General features: G+C 69.6%; 3 protein-coding genes across 7 annotated transcripts; 1 reads left to right on the top strand and 2 right to left on the bottom strand.

Annotated features, from left to right (window-relative positions):
* The first annotated feature begins 1,307 nt into the window (after positions 1-1,307).
* Positions 1,308-14,047, top strand: CLCN2 (chloride voltage-gated channel 2). 5 transcript variants are annotated; one of them, XM_075418225.1, is made up of 23 exons: positions 1,308-1,455; positions 6,333-6,489; positions 6,885-7,016; positions 7,116-7,244; positions 7,878-8,011; positions 8,086-8,163; positions 8,269-8,347; positions 8,683-9,060; positions 9,132-9,216; positions 9,307-9,408; positions 9,493-9,577; positions 9,655-9,810; positions 10,308-10,377; positions 10,555-10,665; positions 10,899-11,112; positions 11,205-11,338; positions 11,432-11,583; positions 11,667-11,772; positions 11,839-11,912; positions 12,939-12,977; positions 13,100-13,204; positions 13,286-13,372; positions 13,456-14,047. In XM_075418225.1, exons 2-23 carry the CDS (start codon positions 6,333-6,335, stop codon positions 13,660-13,662), a joined length of 2,814 nt encoding a protein of 937 aa, XP_075274340.1. In that variant the 5' UTR covers positions 1,308-1,455; the 3' UTR covers positions 13,663-14,047. The 5 variants fall into 5 exon arrangements, with proteins under 5 accessions (XP_075274340.1, XP_075274341.1, XP_075274338.1 ...); XM_075418226.1 differs by lacking the exon at positions 1,308-1,455 and adding an exon at positions 1,867-1,947 and having other exon boundaries at positions 8,935-9,060; XM_075418223.1 differs by lacking the exon at positions 1,308-1,455 and adding an exon at positions 1,867-1,947.
* Positions 14,046-16,453, bottom strand: LOC142361130 (uncharacterized). Its single transcript, XM_075418230.1, has 3 exons — positions 15,814-16,453; positions 14,909-15,060; positions 14,046-14,362 (listed from the first exon to the last, which is right to left on the bottom strand). Exons 1-3 carry the CDS (start codon positions 16,445-16,447, stop codon positions 14,174-14,176), a joined length of 975 nt encoding a protein of 324 aa, XP_075274345.1. The 5' UTR covers positions 16,448-16,453; the 3' UTR covers positions 14,046-14,173.
* Positions 16,454-16,466: 13 nt separating this feature from the next.
* FAM131A (family with sequence similarity 131 member A) lies at positions 16,467-22,387 on the bottom strand. Its single transcript, XM_075418229.1, has 6 exons — positions 21,981-22,387; positions 20,234-20,358; positions 19,237-19,330; positions 18,757-18,939; positions 18,471-18,599; positions 16,467-18,053 (listed from the first exon to the last, which is right to left on the bottom strand). The coding sequence occupies exons 1-6, from the start codon at positions 22,009-22,011 to the stop codon at positions 17,611-17,613; spliced, it is 1,005 nt and encodes a 334-aa protein (XP_075274344.1). The 5' UTR covers positions 22,012-22,387; the 3' UTR covers positions 16,467-17,610.
* Positions 22,388-22,501: the final 114 nt, after the last annotated feature.

Genomic DNA, 22,501 nt, shown 5'->3' with positions numbered 1-22,501 from the left:
GGCTCCCTGCCTCTTCCTGGCAGCGGCAGGGCTGTGCCCCTGCACCCCACGCTGGGCTCTGGGGGGGTCCGCAGGCTCTGGCCTTGCGGGGTTTGGGGGTGCGTTACTGGATGGCAGAGGGCTTGGGAGCCAGTGCCTAAGCTGGGGGCACGCGTGGTGGGCTGTGGGGTGGCACCGGAGGGGACCGGAGCAGGGTGCAGGGCCCACTGCGGGGGATGCGATGCCAGCCCCGCCTGTGTCGGTGGCGGGAGCTGCGGAGGCAGAGCCTGGGGTTGGTGCCTGCTGGCACAGGGACAGCGGGGCTCTGTCCCCTGCACCTCGGCGGTGGCACCAAGGGCCCGGTGCCCACAGCTGGGTGTGCCACACAGCCACCCGTACCGGTGCCAGGGCACGTGTTCCGGGGCAGTGCCCTCCCAGTCACCCCAGTACAGCTGCACTGGGCCAAGGCCTCGCCTGGCTCATGGGCCCATGGGAGCCCCAGTGCTGCCCCCTGCCCTTGGGTCCCCAACATGGGCGACTGGGGCATCTCTGGGGACATCACTGTGCAGTGATACAGTGGGACGACGGGGACAGCACCAGAGCTATACTGGGCTATACTAGCACAGTGCCAGAGCCTTAGGCAAAGTAACACTGGACTCTACTGGGGCATACTGGTACAACAATGCTATAGTAGGACAGTGTTAGCCTGTACTGGGACTGCACCAGAGGTGACACTGGGTTAGCCCGGGGTAGTGGTAGGGCAGCAGCAGGATGGCACTGGGGCGTACCGGACTGGCGCAGAGCCCTGGGTGTCCCACCCTGTGCGTGCCAGCGGGGTGGCAGCACCCGTGGTGGCCTTGCAGCGTGCCAGTGGCCCGTGGCCGGGCACGCGGGTGGCAGCGGGCAGACCGTGTGTCCTGGCATGGGGCTTCCCCTCCGGATGAGCATCCCGGCTGCCGCGGGGCAGTGCCAGGAGCAAGGAGGGAACTCCGTGCTCGGGGACGCAATGAGCGGGCAGCCCATTTTATCGCCTCCCTGCTGCGAACCGGTTTGCGTCCGGCGATGAACCCTCCCAGGCTGGTGCAGGGCACATCCCAGCCCCCAGCCTGGCCATCGTCACCCACCCTTGGGGGTGCCAACGTCAGACTGGAGGGTGGCACCCGGGCGGTGAGAACTAGCCCATTCCCGGTCCTGCGGCACCAGTGCCACAGCTGCGTCTTTCCCCGCAGCCGGTCCTTGCCGCGGAGGTGCCAGACAGTGCCCCGGCGAGGAGGGCAAGCTCGGCCCTGCCAGCTGCCCCTGACCCCGCGGCGGGGGTGAGACGGGGGTCCCGGCAGCCAGCCTGCCATGCCGGAGGGTTGCCGGTGCCAAGCTCTGCCTGTGTGCCTCTCCGGAGAGGGCTGAGCCGCTGCTGCTCGGCGGTTTGGGCAGCGCAGAGCGGAGCCCACCTTCCTCCTGGGGGCTGGCAGCACCACGGTAAGGACGCGCTTCCGGCCAGCTTTGGGGTGACCGGCGAGTCCCCGCAGTGCCGAGGTGCCCTGCCACCCGCGGGCACCCACGGGTCACCCCCTGCGCCCTCCAGGCCGAGACCTCAGCCGTGCTGCGACCTCCCGCCGGGCACGGCCGTGAGACCGCAGTGCCCCCCAGCCCCTCCGGGGGGGGGACCCCGGGCAGGGACCCCACGCCGGCCCCTTCTGCCCGCGGGGAGCTGCACCCGCGCTCACCCCACGCCGGCTTCACCCCGCACCCACCGCCCACCCTCAGCTGGGACCCCCCCCAAGCCCGGCTGGGCGCTGCGGGGGGAGGCGGAGCGCGGCCGGTCCCTCCCCCGGGCAGTGCCCCGGGCCCGCCCCGGGAGGAGCCGCCGCCGCCGCGGGCACCGGCAGCGGCACCGGGAGCGGCGGCACCGGCGGCACCATGGCCTCGGGGGGCGAGGCGCAGCGGGCGCTGCAGTACGAGCAGACCCTGGTGAGCGCCGTCGGGGGGGCGGGGGGGGCGTCGGGGGATGGGGGGGGCGTCGGGAGACGCTGGGCGGTTCGGGGGTGCTGCTGTCGGGGGCAGCGCCGGTGGGCTCCGCAGTGCCCGGTGTGGGGGGCCGTCCCCGGGCTGGGGCTGGGCAGGGGGGCCACCCCGCAGCCCCCTCCTCCCCGCGGCGGAGGAGCCCACCTGAGCCCCCAGGACAGGTCTTTTGCACGCACCTCCCCCCCCCCCCCCCCCAAACTCACCATCATCACTGTGGGGGTGACGCCCCCCCCAAACCCATCATCACTGTGGGGGTGATACCCACCCCCAAACCCCATCATCACTGTGGGGGTGATGCCCACCGTAGGCACCACCCGGGCACCGTTCACCCCCTGCCCTGCGCCTGGCCCCAGCTCTCTGCCCCCGAGATAGCGTATCTCCCCCGCCCGCAACCTTAGCCCCGTGTTTACAACTCCATCCCCTCCGAGGCCTCCCTGCTGGCACCCGGGTGCCCGGCCGGCTTGGGGGTGTCCTCCCTCCCCGCCGTGCCCCCAGCCCCTCCGCCGGCCTTCAGATGCCCTGGGCAAAGGTTTCTCCCCAGCCTCTGCCTGTGGCAGTGCCGGGGGCGGCTCAGCGAACGGGTACTTTGCCCTGGCAAAGGAATTCGGACAGGCAGGGCGGGGAAGTGGGCATGGTGGGGGGGCTGAGCCGCTGCAGCGTACCCGTGCCCACGGCTGCCCAAGTTTGCAGAGAGCCTGAGCTCGTTGCTGCAAGCCACACCGGCCCTGCTGGGGCTTGCCCACCTGGCAAGCGGGCGCAGGGCAGCGTCGGGGCACCCTCTGCATCATCTTGCCAGGCACCCAAGGCCTTTGTCCGGGGGTGGCCCTCGCTGCCCACCCCTCTCAGCCCCCTCTCCGTTGCTGCCGGGGGGCTGCAGGGCACTCTGCCATCTCATCGGCCCCGCGGTGCCTCCCAGGCAGGGCTGAACCAGGGAGTAGCCGGGGGCACGAGCAGGGGTGTGGGGCACCGTCCAACGTGAGCTGCGGGGGTGCCTCTGCCCCCCATCCCCAGCACCCGACTGCTCCCTCCGGCGCTGTGCCCGCTGTGGGTGGGCAGAGAGGCCGGGCCCCGCGGGGCGGAGGAGCCAGCGGGCAGCACGGAAGGGGAGAGGCTCGCTGGGCTGGCGTCGGGGCAGCCTTGCATGGCACCAGCAGACTTTGCCCTCCCTTCCTCCGGGCAGGGTGGCACCCGTGCCCCGGGTGCCCCAGGGCGCCCATCCCCGTGGCCTCTGGGCTGCGACGAGGTTCACAAAACTGCCTGGGGCTCGTGGGTGAGGCTGGGTGCTGGCTCCTGTCCCACGGCCTCATGCCTGGCAGAGGGGTGCCCAGCTCTCCCAGTGCACCTGAGCCAGCCCCAGCTCCTGCCGGCACCTGCCAGGAGGGTTGGCTCCAGCCGGAGCCTGGCACGGGCTGGAGTGAGCCGGACAGCCGTGGGGACAGCCGTGGGGACGGCTCTTGCCCACAGCCGGGGCATCACAGCCAGGCTGCAGGGCTGTGCCCAGCCTTGCCCAGAGAGCCCCATCCCCCCGCCACATCCTTACCGTGCCCCCCCCCTCTGATTTTGCCAGCCCTGGGGTGCCCTGGCCGTGATGCCACTGGGGGCTGGCACAGCCTCAGCCCTGAAGGTCTCCCCAGGCCACGGCATCCCTCCCTGGGGACCCCGTGCTGGGCAGGTCCCTGTGAGAATCCCCAGCCGTGCCGAGGGTGCCAGGGTGCGTGCCAGCCCCCGTGCCCCCCACATGCCAGGCTGCTGTGGCTGGGAGCAAAGGGCCCCCGGGGAGGGGGATTAAGCTTGACAAACTGCCCTTGTTCCCTGCTGCGACATTCAGGGCGATTAGAGCCCGGCTAAGACGGCAGCGTGACACACAGCCGCCCGCTGCCAGCCCGCGGGACCCCCGGCCCCCCAAGCCTTGGTGTCCCCCCAGGATGACGGTTTTGGGGGGAAGGTTGGCTGGCACCAGCCGTGCGGCGGTGGGCACCGCTGCCAGGCAAGCTCAGTGCTATGGGACAGGGTGGCACGGGGACGCGGCGGTGACAGATGCCAGCATCACCCAGGCGCGGTGGGCACCGCGGGCTGGCACTGAGCGGGGGGCTGCAGCACGGCCGGTGCCCGCAGCGCGGGAGCCCGGGACCGTGTCCCTGGGTGCCCCCCACCAGGCCCCCCCCGTGCCCGCTCCCTGCCTGCCCGGCACTGTGATTGTTCAGCTGCTTCGCGGCGGAGGCTGTTTGTGTTTCAAAAGGCCTTTGTGGAAAAATAACCCGAGCGGGAGGAGGAGGAGGAGGAAGGAGGGAGACCACCACTGGCCTTCACCACAGCCCTGCGGCCATGCCAGGGCTGTGGGCACGGGACAGAGGGGTGGCACAGCGTGGCGGGGTGGCACGGCCCCGTTGCTTGCATCCTCGTTGTTGCAAGGGGGTTGGCAGCAAGCAGGGGGCAGAGGGGGAGCAAAATCCCCCCTCCCCCAACTAGGTTGGACTCCCTGGGACTGGGCATCCTGCCGGGTGCCCCCAGTAGCCGGGCAGCAGCGCGCCAGCCCCGGGCACAGCCCCAGGAGGCGGGCGCGGAGCCGGTTTGGGGCGCAGTCAGCCTGGGGGTGTCCCGGTCCCGGAGCTGGCCGTGGGGAAGCAGCGGGGCCGGGGAGGCGGGCGCTTGGCAGGGGGACAGCACTCCTCGGGGTGCCGGCCCGCATCGTCTTCCAGAGGAAACAAGCTTTGCCCGAAGGGAACCTTTGAACACTGGGCCCCATGCGGGGCCGGGGTCCTCCTCCGGCAGCCGATGCTGGATCCGGAACCCCCCCTCCCCGTGCCGGCATCTCCACCCGGCTCCTGCCGTCCCCCCGGCACGTTTCCATAGGTCGAGGAGCTGCCGGCCCCGTGCTGAGCAGGATTTTGGGGGGACATCTGTTCCCAGAGGGGGGTCAGCGGTGGAAATGAATGCGAACCCCCTCCCTGCCTGCCCCCTCACCCTCCCTCCCGCTGCCGAGCACAACCCGGGTATTAGACAGTGGAGAATCCACCCGGCGCCGTTCTGGCTGCTTTCCGCTCCCTGCCGCAGGGACCTGGGCAGGAGCGATGCCCGGTGAGAAACGCACCTTCACGCTGGCCCCGTGGCCAGCTGGCACGTGCCGGCAGGGCGGGGGGCTGTGGACGGGACCCGGGCGTCTGGGGTGGGCACCATTGCCAGGAGCCGGGGCTGGGCTGCCCACGTGCCAAGCGCGGTGCCCACCCACAGCGTGGCCCCTCTGCCATGCACTGGCACGGGCCGTGCCGGGGAGGAGGGCGGCCGCGTCCTGGCTGGGCGGCCACGCGCTGCGCTGGCACGGCGCGGCAGGTGGGCACGCCATCGGCATGGGGCTCACGTCAGCCCGACGTGGGAGCCTGGCAAGGGCCCCCGCGGCCCTGAAGCCTCCCTTTGTGCCGGGCCAACCTCTGGCGCTTGGCATTCAGGTCATGCCGGGGGGGAGGGAGGCGGAAACCAAGCAACCAAGTCCTTGGCAGTGCCCGCCAGCGTGGGACAAATGCCCCCGGCTCGGCGGGGAGGACGGACACAAAGATCTCCCGGCTGGGACGGGGGGAACTGCCAGGGCCACCCCCTCACCAGGACCAGGTCGCATGCCATGGCCAGGCACGAGGCACCCGAGGAAGAGGGGATGCCCCTCATGTGGGCACAGAGCCCCTTGCACCCTCTTGCTCCCCAAAACCTCCCCTCACCGCCCAGGGATCGCCCCATGCCTGATGCTGTGCCCCGCTCTCCGCTGGGACTGGGGATGTGCTGCCCTTCTGCCTCTGCCACCGGCTGAGACCGGCCAGCTCGTGTCACGTGTGGGCTGCTGACCCTGCCTCCCGGGGGGGACCCAGCCCTGCTTTCGGTGACGCCAAGGGGAGGCACCCACAGAGCGCCAGCACAACCCCAATATCAGCCCTCGGAGAGTCTCCCGGCCAGGCTGGCCGTGCGCCCATCGCCAGAGGCCCTTCCCCACCCTCCGCCAGCCCAGCCCGGTGCCCGGGGCACCTGGGCAGGGCTGGGGACTGGTACCAGCGGTGCCAGCTGCCTGCGCTGGGCGCGTGGGCGAAGCAATCGCCATCGATCCCCCCATTCCGTACCTGCCCGGCCCCTTCCCACACCCCGGCGGGCGGCTGGGGACCCCCGGAGGCATCGCTGCCTCTTCCCCTGGGGGTGCCACGGCCGCCTGACTCCCCACCCAGCACCCCCGTGGGGCTGGGAGGCCGTGCCAGCATGCCCGCCGCTCCCTGCCTCAGTTTCCCCACTTGGGCGCGGGAGCCAGGGTGCCAGCCCCCCGCTGACGCCCCGGCCTGCTCCTTCTCCCGCAGATGTATGGGCGCTACACGCAGGACCTGGGCACCTTCGCCAAGGACGAGGCGGCCCGGCTGCGGCTGCAGCGGGGGGACGGGGAGGGGGGCACCCCCCGGCCACGCCGCCCCTCCGAGCTGCTGGAGTACACCCAGGGCCGCTGTGCGCCCTGCCGCGGTAAGGACCACCGGGATGGGGACACCGGTGGGCACAGACCACCGGTATGGGCATGGCTGCCCACCCTGCCGTGCCAGCGGCGGGTAGGGTTTCTGCGGCTGTCATGGGACACCGGCGCCAAGGACAATGCCACCGGCCCGCCGAGCAGCGGGGACACAATGGCCCAAAATAGCCGGGCACGCCGCAGGGACCGGGGGGCCCCCAGCCCCTCCGCCTGGCGCTGTGCCTGGGGGGGGGGGCCGTGCTGGTGGGAGGCTGTGATGGCTGGGCACGGTGGTGCTCCTGCACCGGACGGTGCCGGGTCAGTGCCGCTGGCTGTGAGCGCTGGTGTCCCTGCCGCCCCGGTGTGCCCGTCCCCACGGCGCCCGGCCCTGAGCCTGCCCTTGTGCCCGCAGTCTGCGCCTTGCAGTGCCAGCAGTTCCTCGTCTCCAAGGTGGGTGAGGACTGGGTCTTCCTCATCCTCCTGGGGCTGGTCATGGCACTGGTCAGCTGGGCCATGGACTTTGCCATCGCCACCTGTCTGCAAGGTGAGTGGGCACCGGTGGGCTCCCCGAGGCGGGCAGGGGGTGGCCGTGCCACAGGGTTGTGCCATGCCTCTTGCCCTGCCTTGCCGGCTGTGCCCACAGCCCAGAAGTGGATGTACGGGGGCCTGGACACCAATGTGATGCTGCAGTACCTGGCCTGGGTCACCTACCCCACTGTGCTCATCACCTTCTCGGCCGGCTTCACCCAGATCCTCGCCCCCCAGGCCGTGGGTAGGGCACTGGAGGGGCTGCCTGTGCCCTCGTGGGGTGTCCCCTCCCTGGGGCTGTGGATTGGGACCTGCATGAGTGTCCTCCTGGGCTATGGGGTTGGGGATCCTGAGGGTCTTCCAAGAGCTATGGGCTGGTCTTCAGAGGATGTCCTGGAGGCTCTGGTGTGGATGTCCTCCTGGGCTATGGGACTGGAGGTCCTGGGGTCTTCTAAGAGCTATGGGCTGGTCTTCAGAGGGTCTCATTGGGAGCTAGTCCTCCTGGGCTATGGGATTGGGGGTCCTGGGGTCTTATAAGAGCTATGGGCTGGTGTTCGGAGGGTGTCCTGGAGGCTCTGGTGTGGATGTCCTCTTGGGCTATGGGGTTGAGGGTCCTGGAGGTCTTCCCAAGACTATGGGCTGGTCTTCAGAGGGTCTCCTGTGGGCTGTGGCACTGGGGTCCCCACAGGGCTGAGATGTTGCTACGTGGCCATGAGTCTGTTCCTGCAGACTGTGCTGTGGGGAGAGGTGTCTCTGGGGTCTCCCTGTGGTAGAGGGGGGGTGACAGAGCGTCAGGAATCCCCTGGAGCTATGGGGCAGGGGGTGCCCAGTGTGTGCCCCCCATGACCATGGGTCAGGGCTGTCCCCACGGTGCCAGGCTCGGGGATCCCTGAGATGAAGACCATCCTGCGGGGCGTCGTGCTGAAGGAGTACCTCACCCTAAAGACCTTTTTGGCCAAAGTGATCGGACTGACGTGTGCTCTGGGCAGCGGCATGCCCCTGGGCAAGGAGGTGAGGGCAGTGCCCCCGGGGCGGGCGGGGTGACGGGGAGGCCACCGTCCTCAGCTCCGCCGCTGTCCCCGCAGGGTCCCTTCGTCCACATCGCCAGCATGTGTGCGTCCCTGCTCAGCCGATTCCTCTCCCTCTTCGGGGGCATCTACGAGGTGAGCGGGTCGGGCTGGCCTCGGGGGCTCCGCCTGTGCCCCCCGGCAGGGTGGGCAGCGCCCGGCGTGGGGGGAGCGGTGCCCACTCACCCCCCTCGCCCACAGAACAAAGCGAGGAACATCGAAATGCTGGCGGCCGCCTGCGCCGTCGGTGTCGGCTGCTGCTTCGCGGCCCCCATCGGAGGTAGGGTCACCCCAGGCCCCCCGAACCCCCACGCACACCCCAGCCGGGCACCGGGGTCTGCCTGGCGAGGCAAACAGGTCCCCCAGGACAGCTGGTGTGGGAGAAGGCAGTGCCGCTCGGCGGGGAGGAGGAAGGGAGGAGCGGGCGCCGTGCTCCCGGAGGTGTAATGTCTGCTCTCGTCCTCTCCCCTGCCGCCCCGCGCTCCAGGGAGCTCCCTGCTCCGGCCCCGCTGAGCGCTGCCCGTAGGTTGGTGACGTGTCTAACTCTTTCCTTGCCCTCTGCCTGCTGCGCTGCCCTGTCCGTCTGTCCGTCCGTCCGTCTGCGTCTGCTCCCAGTGCCGCCCGCCATGTCTCTCCTCGCGTCCCCACGCTGCCCTCTTGCTCGTGCTGACTCCTGCTCTGCGACCAGCTGCGGTCCGGCCGCGCGCTTTGCCAGGGTCACCCTTCATCCTCCCCACAGTGTGTCCGTGGGGCCGGCCGGAGCCCCGCGGGCCATGCACGGCGTGGGCTCGGGGCGGGAAGCATGCCAGGCGCCGGGGGCCTGCCTGGGTTCGGCCGCCTCCCTCCTGCGCTTCCCCCCGGTGCCAGGCGTCCTCTTCAGCATCGAGGTCACCTCCACCTTCTTTGCCGTCCGCAACTACTGGCGCGGCTTCTTCGCCGCCACCTTCAGCGCCTTCATCTTCCGTGTCCTGGCCGTCTGGAACAAGGACGAAGGTACCTCCGGCGGGGTGGGAGGCACAGGCATCCCCCCACCCGGCCCCGCTGACCCCCGCTGACCCCCCCAGAGACGATCACGGCGCTGTTCAAGACCCGCTTCCGCCTCGACTTCCCCTTCGACCTGCAGGAGCTGCCCGCCTTTGCTGTCATCGGGTGAGTGCAGCCACTGTGGTGCCCGTTCCGTGGCCCTGGGGTGGAGGTGGCAGCAGGACATGGCAGTCCTCACCCCTTGCCTCCGCCCAGGATCGCCAGCGGCTTCGGTGGCGCGCTCTTCGTCTACCTCAACCGTAAGATCGTGCAGTTCATGCGCCGCCAGAAGACCATCAACCGCTTCCTCATGAAGAAGTAGGTGGCCTGGTGGTCACCGGCACTGGGCTGGTGGACCCAGGACTGCACCAATATCACCCCCCACCCCGTGCAACCCTGCAGGCGCCTGCTCTTCCCTGCCCTGGTGACTCTGCTTATCTCCACTCTGACATTTCCACCTGGCTTCGGACAGTTCATGGCTGGCCAGGTACCTGCCGTGGGGTGGCACACCGGTCCCCACCCCAGGGTCACCACCAGCCCCAGCTGACCCCTGCCCCTCACCAGCTCACCCAGAAGGACACCCTGGTAACACTCTTCGACAACCAGACATGGGCCAAGCAGGGTGTCAGCGATGAGTTTGAATACTTGGGCATCCTGGAGGCCTGGCACCACCCCCGCTCCAATGTCTTCATCACCCTTGTGGTCTTCATCCTCATGAAGGTGGGTGCCTCTTGACCCTGCCAGCCCCAAGGTGCCACCAGGAGGTTCTGGGGAGGGGGTCCTGGGTGCCACCAGGGAGGTGCCGGATGGTTGCCAGCAAGGTGGCACCAGGAAGCAATGAGTGGCTGCTCCCAGAGGCCACCGAGGTGTTGGCTGGGTGCCGCCGACATGCCGTCAAAGAGATCTGGGCTGGGAGCCACCAAGGTGCCCACAGGAGGTGCTGGAGGGGTGCCCCACCGGGGAGGTTCTGCCCCAGGAGGTATTGGCTGGGTGTCCCCGGTAGCTCAGGGAGGTCCTGGCCAGGTGTCTCAGGGAGGTCCTGGCCAGGTGCCACCAGGGAGGTCCTGGCAGGTGTCCCCTGGGAGGAGCAGGGCTGCCCCATGGCACAGTGCGGTGCCCACATGTGCTGCTCCACGGCAGCTGGCTGTGGGGTGCAGCAGGGGCAGGGCTGGCCGGGGGGGGGGGGCAAATAATGTGTGCCTGCATCCCCTGCACAGTTCTGGATGTCGGCCCTGGCCACCACCATCCCAGTGCCCTGTGGAGCCTTCATGCCCGTCTTCGTCATCGGTGAGAGCCCGTACCCAGTGTGGGCATGGCTGGAAGAGGGGGCTGCCTGCTAGCCCATGCTGGGGCACCCCCGGATGTCCCCCTCCCCAGCAGCCCCGGGGCCAAGGAGGGGCTGCGAGGTTGGGTCGGGTGCCCGGAGACCCTCAGCGCCTGCTCCCAGCTCCTCTCTGTGGTCAGGGGCGGCCTTCGGGCGCCTGGTGGGGGAGAGCATGGCAGCCTGGTTCCCTGACGGCATCCACACCGACAGCAACAGCTACCGCATCGTGCCGGGGGGCTACGCCGTGGTGGGTAAGCACCGGGCCAGCACGGGGACACCGCGGTAGGCACTGCTCAGAGATACTCCAGCGGAGCCAGTGGGTTCCCCCGGCTGAGCTGGTGGCACCACCGTTGGCAACATCCCCGGGAGGTCCCAAGGGCTCTGGGTGTGGTGGATGCCCCGGAGCTGGGGACCTAAGGTGGGGACCTAGCCTGGCAGGCAGCGCCTGACAGCCAACCCCCATATGTCCTGGGGATGGGTGCAGGGGCGGCTGCACTGTCAGGCGCTGTCACCCACACCGTGTCCACGGCTGTCATCGTCTTCGAGCTGACGGGGCAGATTTCGCACATCCTGCCTGTCATGATTGCCGTCATCCTGGCCAATGCCGTGGCCCAGAGCCTCCAGCCCTCGCTCTACGACAGCATCATCCGCATCAAGAAGCTGCCCTACCTCCCCGAGCTGGGCTGGGGCCACCACGAGTGAGTGCGTGTGTCCCCTGCCCTGTCCCCAAGCCGGGCGCAATGGGAGGGGGTGGCATCACCCTGAGGCCACCGTTATCCGCCCTGGGCAGGAAATACAACGTGCGGGTGGAGGACATCATGGTGCGGGACATCCGCTACGTCACCCTCAACTGCAAGTACCGGGACCTGCAGCACGTCCTGCAGAGCACCAAGATGAAGAGCCTGCCGCTGGTGGAGTCGGCCGGTGAGACGTGGGCAGGGGGCTGCTCCGGGATGGCGGGGGGTGATGGCGAAGGGGCCACCGGGAGCCAACGCAGCCCCTCACTGCCCCCGGCAGAGTCCATGATCCTGCTGGGCTCCATCGAGCGGGCACAGGTGGGGGCCCTGCTCAGCCACCAGCTCAGCCCCCAGCGCCGGCTCCAGGCCCTGCAGCAGAAGGCGCTGGCCGAGGACGGGCACCAGCTCTCCGATGCCGGCATCCGCTTCCAGGTGAGGTGGCGGCCACCTCAGCCGGGGGGTGCCCGGCCATGGTGCCCCCACCATCATGCCCCCACCACCCCGTCCCCCCGCAGATCAGCACAGAGACCTCCTCGGGCGCCCCTGCCCGTGCCGCCCCCCGCAAGCCCCTGAAGCCAGCGCTGAAGCGGGTGCCCAGCAGCCTGGCCGAGACCCCCCCGGGTGAGTGTACCCAGCCCCCCCGGCCCCCACCTGCGCTCCCCGCTGACCCCCGCTCCCTGCCCACAGCCGGCACCGCCGACCACACCGGCATCGCCCTGAAGAGCCTCTTCTGTGCCAGCACCTCCGCAGAGCCCACCGAGGTGAGTGTCCGGCCCTGCCCCATCCCCAAACCCTGCGTTTGACCCTGCCTGGCCCTTTCCACACACTGCCGTCCTTTCCCGTCGCTCCCATCCCTTTTCATCCCTTCCCGCCTCTTCCCACTCTGCCCATCCCTGCCTGGCCCTTCCCTTCCCTGCTCATCCATGCTTGTCCCATCCCATCCCATCCCATACCACCCAATCCCATCCCACCCCATCCTGTCCCACCCCATCCCACCCCATCCCACCCCATCCCATCCCTACCCATCCCATCCCATCCTGCCCCATCCCATCCCATCCCATCCCGCCCCATCCTGCCCCATCCCATCCTATCCTGCCCCATCCCATCCCACCCCATCCCATCCTATCCCATCCATTCTCATCCTATCCCATCCCATCCCGCCCCATCCCACCTCGTCCCACCCCATCCCATCCCATCCATTCCCATCGCATCCCACCCCATCCCATCCTATCCCATCCCATCCTGCCCCATCCCATCCCATCCCACCCTATCCTGTCCTATCCCATCCATTCTCATCCCATCCCATCCATCTCCACACCACGCCCTAACGCCGCTGTCTCTCCCCACGTGGTCCCAGGCCCAGGGCATGGCCTATCACAAGGCCAAACACGTCCGCATTTCCATCGTGGTAAGCTGCAGCCAATCACAGGCTGGGCAAGGCTCCTCTCAGCCAATCGGAGCCCACCATGGATTCTCAGAACTAATCAGGGGGCCTGGCAAGATTCTGCTTGGCCAATCACGTTTGGCCTGTGCCTATGCAGCCAATCTCAGACTGTCCCGATTTTGCTCAGCCAATCACGGTGTGCATCCTCCGAATCCTAAGCATTCCTGGCCAATCGTGGCGTGACCCAGAGCCTCTCGGCCAGTCACAGCCATGGGATTTACCCCACTTTGCTCAGCCAATCATGGCACAGCGTGCATTCTCTCCACCGATCACAAGCCTGGCTTGTCCCACCTTGGCCAATCGCTGGTGTGTCCTGTGTCCGTTCACCTCCCCCCTTCCGCAGGAGGAGATGGACCTGGGTGAGAAGATGTCCCCGTCGGAGGTGAGCGGGTGGGTGGGGGGCACCCGGCGGGTGCCACGGCGTGATGGTGCTGGGGGGGCATTGCCTGGCACCCCGGGGGGCTCTGCCCCTCGCCCTGCCCCACGGCGCGTCCCACCCCCCAGATCCTGGACTGGGAGGAGCAGCAGCTGGACCAGCCGGTGGACTTCAGCAGCGCCAAGATCGACCCAGCGCCCTTCCAGCTGGTGGAGCACACCTCGCTGCACAAGGTGCGCCCGCGCACCCCCCCAGAACCCCCACCCACCGCAGACCCCCACCCCGACCGCCAGCTCAGCCCCCTCTTCCCCCAGACCCACACCGTCTTCTCGCTGCTGGGGCTGGACCACGCGTATGTCACCAGCATCGGGCGCCTGGTGGGCATGGTGTCCCTCAAGGAGGTGAGCAGGTGGTGGTGGGGGTGGTGGGGTGCAGGGTGGGGGGCACCCAGAGTCCCCCGCCCACGGGTCTGGGGTGCCCGTAGCTGCGCAAGGCCATCGAGGGCTCGTTGACGGCCAAGGGGGTGAAGGTGCGCCCGCCGCTCGCCAGCTTCCGCGACAGCACAGCCAGCGCCGGCGAGCCCGACACCACCGCCCTGCGCCAGCTCTGGGACCGCCACCAGCACCACCCCATGCCCCGCGAGGCTGGCCCGGGGGGCGACGACGGCGAGGACACCCCCAGGGGCCAGTGAGATGGGGGTCCCCCCTCCCCCACCACGTCCCCGGGCTCCCGGTGGGTGCTGGGGTTTGCCCGCCCCATGCCCACCCACCTCAGCATAGGGGTGGGCACCCCTCAGTCCAGTGCCAGGGGCTGGCCGGGTGCCCCCCAGGCTGCCCTTGCCCCCCGCCTCCCTGCCAGCTCCTGGGGCTGCTCACTTTGCTACCTCTGCCTCCCCCGGTCCCGGTGCCCCCCACCCCGGGCACCCCAATGTCCCAGCTCAAGGTGGCATCACGCCAGGGTGCTGACGGGGACACTCATGGCTGGGAAGGGGGGTTCTGCCGCCTGTCTGCTGCGTGCCCCCCATCCCCCCCGGTGTAAATACAGAGATTTTTATATTAATTTAATAAAAGGACTTTATGAACAGAGCCAGAGCGCTGGGGGTCTGGGGAGGGGTCACAGCCAGCGGGCACCGGCCGAGCCTCGCTGCGGCACCGGCATTGGCGTCGCTCGGGGCGAGAAGCCTTCCTTCGCCCGGTGCTGGGTCAGAGCGTGGCCTCGCTGCGGTACCGCGGCGGCGGGGGCTCGCCGGGGCGCGTGCCGGCGCGGCGCCAGGCGGTGATGACCAGCGTGCCGGCCTCGGTCAGGACGCAGCTCACTGACAGCGGGTCCGTGTCCTCAGGCAGCTGGCACTTGTGGGCAAAGGTATCGCAGACGGTGCCGTCCTCGGCCACCTGCGGGGAGCCGGCACGGTGGGCATGGCACCGCATGGCACCGCAGCACATGGCACTGTCCCAGTTACCCCAGTAAGGGGCAGCTCCCAGTCACCCCAGCTCCAGCAGGGAGCTCAGGAGGGCAGTGCCCAGTTACCCACTGCCTCAGGGGCAATTCCCAGTTACCCCATTGCCAGCAGAGAGTAGCTTCCAGTTGTCTCAGTCCTGAGGGTGAGGTAATTTCCAGTTACCCCAGTGCCAGCAGGGACTGTTCCCAATTGCCCCCATCAGTAGAGAACGCAATGGGGCAGGAGTTCCAGCTGCCCCATTCTCAGTGAGGACAGCTCTCAGTTACTCCCAGTGCTGGCAGGGGCCACTCCCAGTTACCCCAGTGCCAGCAGGGGCCGCTCTGAGTTATCCCAGTGCCAGGGGATGCAGTTCCCAGTTACCCCAATGCCAGCAGAGGCCATTCCCAGTTACCCCCTGCAGGAGCGGGTGTGGTGGGGCAGAACCCCCTCTTGCTCCATGGCCGGGGTGGGGGGTTTGATGCCCCCCAGGGTGCCTCACCTTCTCTGCCTGGATGGTGACGTGGCAGTTGGAGGTGGTCACCACGATGTCGGGGGGCTCGAACTGGCTGACGTCGGCCACCACCTGGTAGGTGTCCCCCTGGGCACGCACCCAGGTGCCCAGGCTGCAGGGGCAGATGGCGCCCGGGGACCCTGTGGGCATTGGGGGGGCTGCTGAGCACGGGGGCACGGTGCCCAGGGGCTGGGGGGGTGCGGGAGAGGCTGGGGACACTGGGAGGGGGGCTGGGGATAGCAGGTGGCCCTGGGGGCTTGGGGACATTGAGGGTACTGGAGGTTTGCAGGGGGAACTGGGGGGTCCACGGCTATGTGGGGTACTGGGTCGTCTGGGGGAGCAGGATGCAGTGGGGGGGATGTGGGGGTACTGGAGGGCACTGGGCAACCTGGTGCAGGAGGCTGGGGACGGCCGGGAAAGTCTGGGGGAAGTGGGTTGGGGAGGGGGCTGGGGTTACTGGGGTCTCTGGGAGTGTGCAGGAAAGTGGGGGGTGGCAACAGGGGACACTGAGGGGTCGGGGGTACAGGGGGTCTGGGGACATAAGGACAGCTGAGATGGTCTGGGGGGGGGTGGGAAGGGACATGGAGGGGTCTGTGGGCACCGGGAGGCTTAGGAGTGTCTGGGGAGTGGGGAGCTGGGGGCACGGTGGGCCTGGGGACAGCAGGGACAGTGCGGGTACCAGGGACTTGGGGGGGGGGGGGCACAAAGTGACTTCGGGGGGAGAGGGTTGGAGAACAGTCCAGAGAGCCATGGGACACTTGGGGGGCAGTCGGGGCTCCCCCAGCCCCCCCAGGTCTGTGCTGAGGGGGGGTCCCACACTGTCCCCAGGCCCCAGGCAGCTGGGGTAGCAGGGACCCCCACCCCCCCCCCCATGCCACCCCCATCCCCGATACCTGGGTACCCAAAGGCGTCGTGCGCCCGGTGCCGTCGGTCGCCCTCGAAGCGGGGCTCTCCGTGCCCCGGGCCGTAGCCCCCGACGCGGTACGTGGGGGCTGAACCCAGCGAGGCCATGGCTGCTGCCGCCCGCGCCCCCCGGACCCCCGCCGTGGGGAGGGGGCCCCCCGCCTCTGCCACCGCCACCGCCAGATGCCCATAATTAGGCACCCGGGCCCGGGAATGCGAGATAAGGGCTGAGGCCTCGCCGTCACCCTGCGGGGACGCGGGGAGGGGGGGGACGCACACGCGTGCCGCTGGCACCCCCGGCCCCCCAAGAAGAGGTGCCCGGCGCAGCGCTCGCACGATGGACTTTATTGGAGACCTGGTGGGATGGAGGAGGGGGTGCCAGGACGTGGGCACCCCGCGGGTACCCCCACCGCAGCGGGGTGGGGGACTCGGGCAGCTCCCGCGGGTGTGCACACGCGTGCACATGCACATACGCTCCTGGGTGTACACACACAGAGCGAAGCCCCCCACCCCCCCACCCCATCTGCAGGCACCCCGTATCCCCCAGCCCGTCCCAGCGCCGTGGGGGGCATCCGCAGTCCCCAGAAAGGGGTTGGTGGTGGGTGGCAGGGAGCCCATCGGCATGGCGTCAGGCCACGCGTGCCAGGAGGCAGCCCCACGCCGGGCACCCCACGGCGGGGAGGGGGAGCGGGTGCTGTGCCCGGCAGAGGTGGCTGGGGGGTGCTGGGGGGGGGGCGGGAGCAGGGGCGCAGCGGGTGCTGGGGGCACCCCGGGGGCCTGCGGCGAGGAGCAGCATGCAGCGGGCGAGCGGCCCCACGAGAACACGTGCCATGCGGGAAGCGGGTGCAAGCGTTGGCAAAAAATGACATTCTTCTCCCCAAAACAGTGGCACCGCCCTGGGGGTCCCCCAAGCCGGGCTGCCACCCCCGGCCGGGACGGGGGGGCTGGTCACCCTGCGTGTAGGCACTTGGTTCCCTGCCATCAGTCCCGGGACCTGCCGCTCCCCCACTCTCCCCACCCCGCGTTGCCCCACGGCACACCTGGGGGGGGGACCCTGGCCAGGCTGAACCCCCCCACCGTGGGGCTGGCTTGGGTGTGCTGTCGCTGGTGGCCCAAAGCCCCCGGGCTGGGGGTCCGTCACCCCCTCGCCCCGCAGCCTCCCCGTGCTGGCCTCACGCGCGTACAAAAGTGTAGAAAGCCCCCAAACCATGGCACGTCCGCGGCCCCCCCGGCCCCCCCCCAGCAGTTCACAGTATAAAACTCAGTCCGATAAAAGCCGGCTGGGGAGAGAGGAGAAAAGTGCCCCGCTCCCCAAAACCCCCCTGCCACCCCGAGCCGAGGGTGCCGGCTGTGGGGTGGGGGCACTGGGGGGGGTGCTTGGAGCGGTTCAGCCATGCCAACATGGGGAGGGGCCGGTGCCCGAAAGGGGAGCTCGGGGTGGCTTAGGGGGGGGACATGCGAACAGCCAGTCCCACCGGTTCAGTCCTGTCAGTTTGGGGGGGGGCACATCTGAGAGTCAGGGCAGGGGTCGGACCCCCCCAAAGCCTTTCCCCACGCCGCTTCCCTGCTCTCATGCAATGAATCCAGGAGGGCAACGGCGTGGCCGGGGCACAGCAGGGGCACGCTGGTCGGGGGGGGCTGCGGCAGCCCCCCGAGCCCCCCCTGCGCCTGGCTAACGAGGGGCAGCGCCGGCAGGGCCTGTCCCTCGCCCCGTGTAGGGTCCGTCCGGGGAGCGGCGGCGGGGGGTCTGGGCCCCCTCTGGGAGAGGCAGGGCACCCCGGGGGGCATCAGGGCTCTTCAGCCTCCTCCTCCTCCAGCGATGCCACCCCGGAGGAGGCCACGTCGGAGGCTTTCCGGCGGAGCGGGAAGTCCTTGCTCAGCACCACCTCGTCCTCGGCAGGCGAGAGGCAAGCGTCGGCGTAGGACACGGAGTAGATGGAGTCCTGGCACCGGAGCCGTGCCAGGCCCCGAAAGGCACTTTGGCTGGCCGGGGGGGGCAGCTTGGGCAGCAGCAGGTCCTCGCCCCCCAGGGAGCCCAGCAGTTTGGCAGTGAGTTCGGAAGGGGACACCATCTCCAGGCTGCAGAGGCTGGAGCAGAGAGTCTCGGGGGAGAGGGTGTGCGAGGAGTCGCTCTCGGGCTCGCAGGAGCCGTGCCGCACGCCCAGCTGGCACAGGTGGCCCTGCAGCAGGTCTCGCAGCAAGGCGCTGGCGGGCACCGCGCCGGGCAGCTCTGTGGGGAACCGCAATGCCCGGCGTCGGTTTGGGGCTGACGGCACCGGGGGCTGCTGGTCGCCCCCCGCCCCGCAGGACGGGAGCAGCGGGATGGGAGCAGCCCCACGCCAGGCACCGTGCCCCCACTGCCCGCAAATTGCTGTGCGCGTGGCGCCAGTGACCACCAAAGGAAAAGCAAAAGCACCGGGAAAGGTGCCGCATCACAGGGTTTCCCCGTCCCCAGCGCGGGCACCGCTTTTGCCGCGGTGCCCAGTGGGGGACAGCCAGGATGGGGAACGTGGCCAGGCAGCGGGCACCCTGCTCCTCCAACCCTGGGCACCGGCAGCGGGACGCCGACACCGGGACACCAACACCGGGATGCCGACACCGGGACACCCTGCCCGTCTGGCGGCTGCCGGCTCCCCGTGGCACTTACCGGTGGGCTGGGAGCTCTCCGTGGAGGGCATGAAGTCCTCGTCGTAGGACTCGTCGTTGGAGTCATCCCCGTCCACCGAGGACCAGGCTCGCAGCTTGGCCTCGGCGATGGCAAACTGCTCCGCCACGCCTGGCACGGGACAGGCATGGGTCACGCCTGCACCGGGACGTGGCCCCAAAATCCCCCTGCCATGGCACTGAGGGAGGTGTGGAGGGATGGAGGGATGGATGGGTGGGTGGAGGGATGGACGGACAGATGGAGGGATGGAGGGACAGACGGTGCGCACCGGCGGCGAAGCGTGCCTCCTGCTCGCCCTCGCTCAGGTGGCAGTAGGAGCTGAAGGCGCTCTCCAGGGCGGCGGGCGGCTCCACCGGCTTGCACCAGCCCTTCCACTCGATGAGGTGGGCGACGCGGCCCTGCGCCATGGCTGTCGGCTTCGTCACGTGCTCCTTCACCACCTGTGAGATGCCTGCGAGATGTGCCCCCGTGTCAGCACCCCCCAGGCACCCCGAGTCCCCCCTGTGGAGCCCACAACCCCCGCACCCAGCACCTCTCAGCCCCAGCCCTTAGGACCCGGTGCCTCTACACCCTCTTCTTGGGTGCCACCAGGGACCCTGATGGTACCCTTGGGGACCCCAGGGTACCCCCCAAGTCCCAGAGGGGTGACCCCAGTGCCCTCCCCAAGAGCCCCAGCCCCCTCACCCAGAGGAGAACCCCTCTTCCCCGGATGCTCCCCCAGGCACCCCGATGCCCGGCGGTCAGTTACCGTGCAGCGAGGAGCGGGCCAGGGCGGCGATCTCCTGGATGGTCAGCGCGCGCCGCGACTTGGGCAGCATCTCGACAGTGTCCTCAACATTGACCTGCCAGGGGGGACACGGTGTCACAGCCCCCAGCCGCCCTGCCTGCCCCTCCCGTGTCATGGGCAGGGGCTGGGCCCTGCTGGGTGCCCACCCCGCGGGGCCGGGGGTGTCTATGCGCACAAGCGTGTTACAGGGATGTGCACAGGGATGGTCGCAGCCACCACGCGCAGGTCGGTGGGGACACACACACCCGTGCCCCCGTGCTGTCAGCGCACCTGCACGCCGCCGCTGCTCGCACACGCGCCCTTACCCATGCACGGACACAACGTCAGCGCACACGCGTGTCCGCCCAGGTAGCCACACGTGGCCGCGCACAGCCACTCCTGCACTGAGTACACACACGCGTGCTCGCACACGCATTCATTCTCCGCAGACAGGGCCCTCCTCGCTGCGCACACGCGTGAACTCACGGCACGCACACACGCGCTCGCCGCGCACGCTCTTTGCGTGCACATGGGCACTCCCTGCACGTGCGCACACACTTGTGCACACACGCTTGTGCGTGCCCTGTGCTGGCTGCTGCCACCGAGCATCCTCCCTCTCACAGGCGCGTGCGAGGCCCCCGGTGCCCGCCGTGCCGCTACGCCCCGCTGCCTGTCTCCACCGCCCGTCCGGGCCGTGCCAGGCCCCAAGCCCGTGGCCACGGGGAAGCAATGCAGGGTTTGGAGGCGCGCAACAAATTGCATTGCCATGGCAACAAGGCACCGTGGACTGATTTCTCCCAGGATACAGCCCGGCTCGCGGCTGACGTCAGAGCAGCCCCAGCGCCGGCTGCGAGCTGGCATGGCTGGGCTGGCATGGCTGGGCGGCCGGCGGAGCCCCACGCACCCCCGGTCACGGCCGGGACGGGGGTCCGGCCACGGGGTGCCGGCGCGCAGGGAGCCTGGCCAGGCTCGGCGGTACCTGGAGGAAGTCCTGGCTGTCGAAGGAGGGCTGGCGTGCCAAGCGGGGCAGAGGGCGGGCAGCACTCAGCGGTGACAGCGCTTTCACCTCCTTCCACTCCACGCACAGCGTCGTGTCCACGGCCACTGTGAGAAGAGCCGGGGCCGGCGTCAGCACCTCTGTCCCCCCGGCAGCCCCCCGCTCTGGGGCAGAGGCTTCTTGCCCAGTCTGAGACCAGACACAACTCGTTGCAGGGCCGCTCCGGAGCAGCCGGGTGCTGCAGCAGGGGTGACTCATGCCCGGGCAACTCTTCCGCCTGTGTCAGCGGTACCGCACGGCCCCAGGCTGGCACCGGGGACCGGGCGCCCGTCCCGGCTTGGCCGCTGTGTCGAGAGAGGTGGGGGCAGCTGGACCGGGCTGGGGGGGACCGACTGGAGCAGGCGCTGGGTGCGTGGAGGGAGGCGGCGCTGGGCATTGCTGCGGGGGGCTGGTGCTCCTCTACCATCTCCAACACGCCCCTCCCCTGTTCCCCATCCCTGGGGCAGGAGGGAAAGGAGCAAAAAGGAATGGGGGCATAAAAGCACCCGTACCCGTCCTCCACCCCAACAGCCTGACCTCCTGGAGTCGTGAACGGGTGGGTCCCCGTCCCCTTGGGCGCTGACTCCCAAGCACTGGGACTGGGACACTGCAGCCCCCGGACCACACCAGGCCCCCAGGGGCCGGGACAGGATGGCCCCAAGGAGCCTCGTTCCCCCTGCACCGAGGTGGGCCCGGCTGCTGTAAACCAGCCCTGAGGTGGGATGTGGGGGGCCGAACAGTGGTCCCCCCATATCCCATCTAGGGGCAAACCCTGGCTCCTGGAGAACCTGCTGATGGCATCACCCCCACCCCCAGCTGTGGGTGATACCATTGGGTGACACCAGGGCAAGGGCAGGGGCACCCCATGGTGGTCCCTCAGCATCGACACCCCTACCCCATAGCAACAACACCCCCAGGCCCCCCTCAGTGGGTCTGCAACACCCCCAACTCCGGCTCGGCCCCCAGAACCGCCTCGGATCACAGCCACAGCCCCCATCACCGCCATCTCTCCTGCAGCACCCCCAGGACATCTGCGGCACCCCCACAGCACCCCACACCCTGCATTGCACCCCTGCCACCCCCCATAGCCCCTCCAATCCCCCCGAAACACCTCCTTCCCCCCACAGCACCCCCACACCATCCCAGCCCTGTGACCATCCCACACCCCCTTCCCAGCCCCCTGCACCCCCCCACATATCAACCAGCTCCCCCAAAGCTGTACCCCAGCCCCTCCACTCCCCCCACCCCTGCACATCCTCACCCCCCATGTCTCCCCGCACCCCCTGGGCCACCCAGCTGCCCCGGAGCAGCATCCCCAGGCCCCAAACCCCCCCGTCCCTCCATAGCCCCTCCCCCTGTACATACCCAAGTCTTCCAGAGCCCTCAAGCTCCCCGTATCCCCCCCCCCATCCTTAGGCACCCCAATCCTCTGTGCCTCCCTCCCCACCTCCGTACCCCCAGTCCATACACAGCCATCCCCTCTGTGGGGTCTAGGGACCCCCCCTCAGCTCCCCCACACCAGCCCCCCCGTCCCCCACTTTCCCATATCCCCCAGCCCCCGCAGAGCCCAACACCTCATCGCATCACCCCCTGCCCCCCCCAGCATCCTCCCCGCACCCCCCCATCCCTTTTACACCCCCAGTACCCTCAGACCCCCCCCCCCGGTGGCATCCCGGTGCCGCTCACCCACCGATGGTGGTTTTGGAGCCGATGCAGCCCATGCTCCCGGGGGGGGCCCCGGTGCGGGCTCTACCGCCGGCTCCGCGCCGCCCGCATTGCCCCCCGGCCGCATGGGCGGCCCCGGGCAGCCCCCGCGCCCCCCCCGGAGCCCGCTGCCGGGCCGGGCCGCGGTACCGGAGCCCCGAGCGGTGCTTGCGCCGGGCCCGGGGAGCAGCACGGCCAGAGACGTCACCGGTGGGGGAGGAAGAGGAGGGAGAGGGGGAGGGGGGAGGAAGAGGAGGAGGAGGACAGGCGGAAGGAAGGCTGGGGAAGAGGAGGCAGAGGGGGATGAAGGATGAGGAAGAGGAAGGGAGGATGGGGGAGAGGAAGGCTGGGAGGAAGAGGAGATGAGGAGAGAGCGAGAAGGGGGATGAAGGCAGCCGGGGAGGATGAAGGAAGAGGGGGGCTGAAGGAAGAGGAAGAGGAGGATGGAGGAAGAGGAGGGGGGGGCGCAGAGGGCGAGGATGGAAGGAGGAAGAGGAGGGGGCTGGG

Source organism: Opisthocomus hoazin, chromosome 4 (genome assembly GCF_030867145.1).
Source record: "Opisthocomus hoazin isolate bOpiHoa1 chromosome 4, bOpiHoa1.hap1, whole genome shotgun sequence".
NCBI classification, from domain to species: domain Eukaryota; kingdom Metazoa; phylum Chordata; class Aves; order Opisthocomiformes; family Opisthocomidae; genus Opisthocomus; species Opisthocomus hoazin.
Note: the sequence above shows the minus strand (reverse complement) of the source record. Positions and strands in the feature narration are given on the sequence as shown.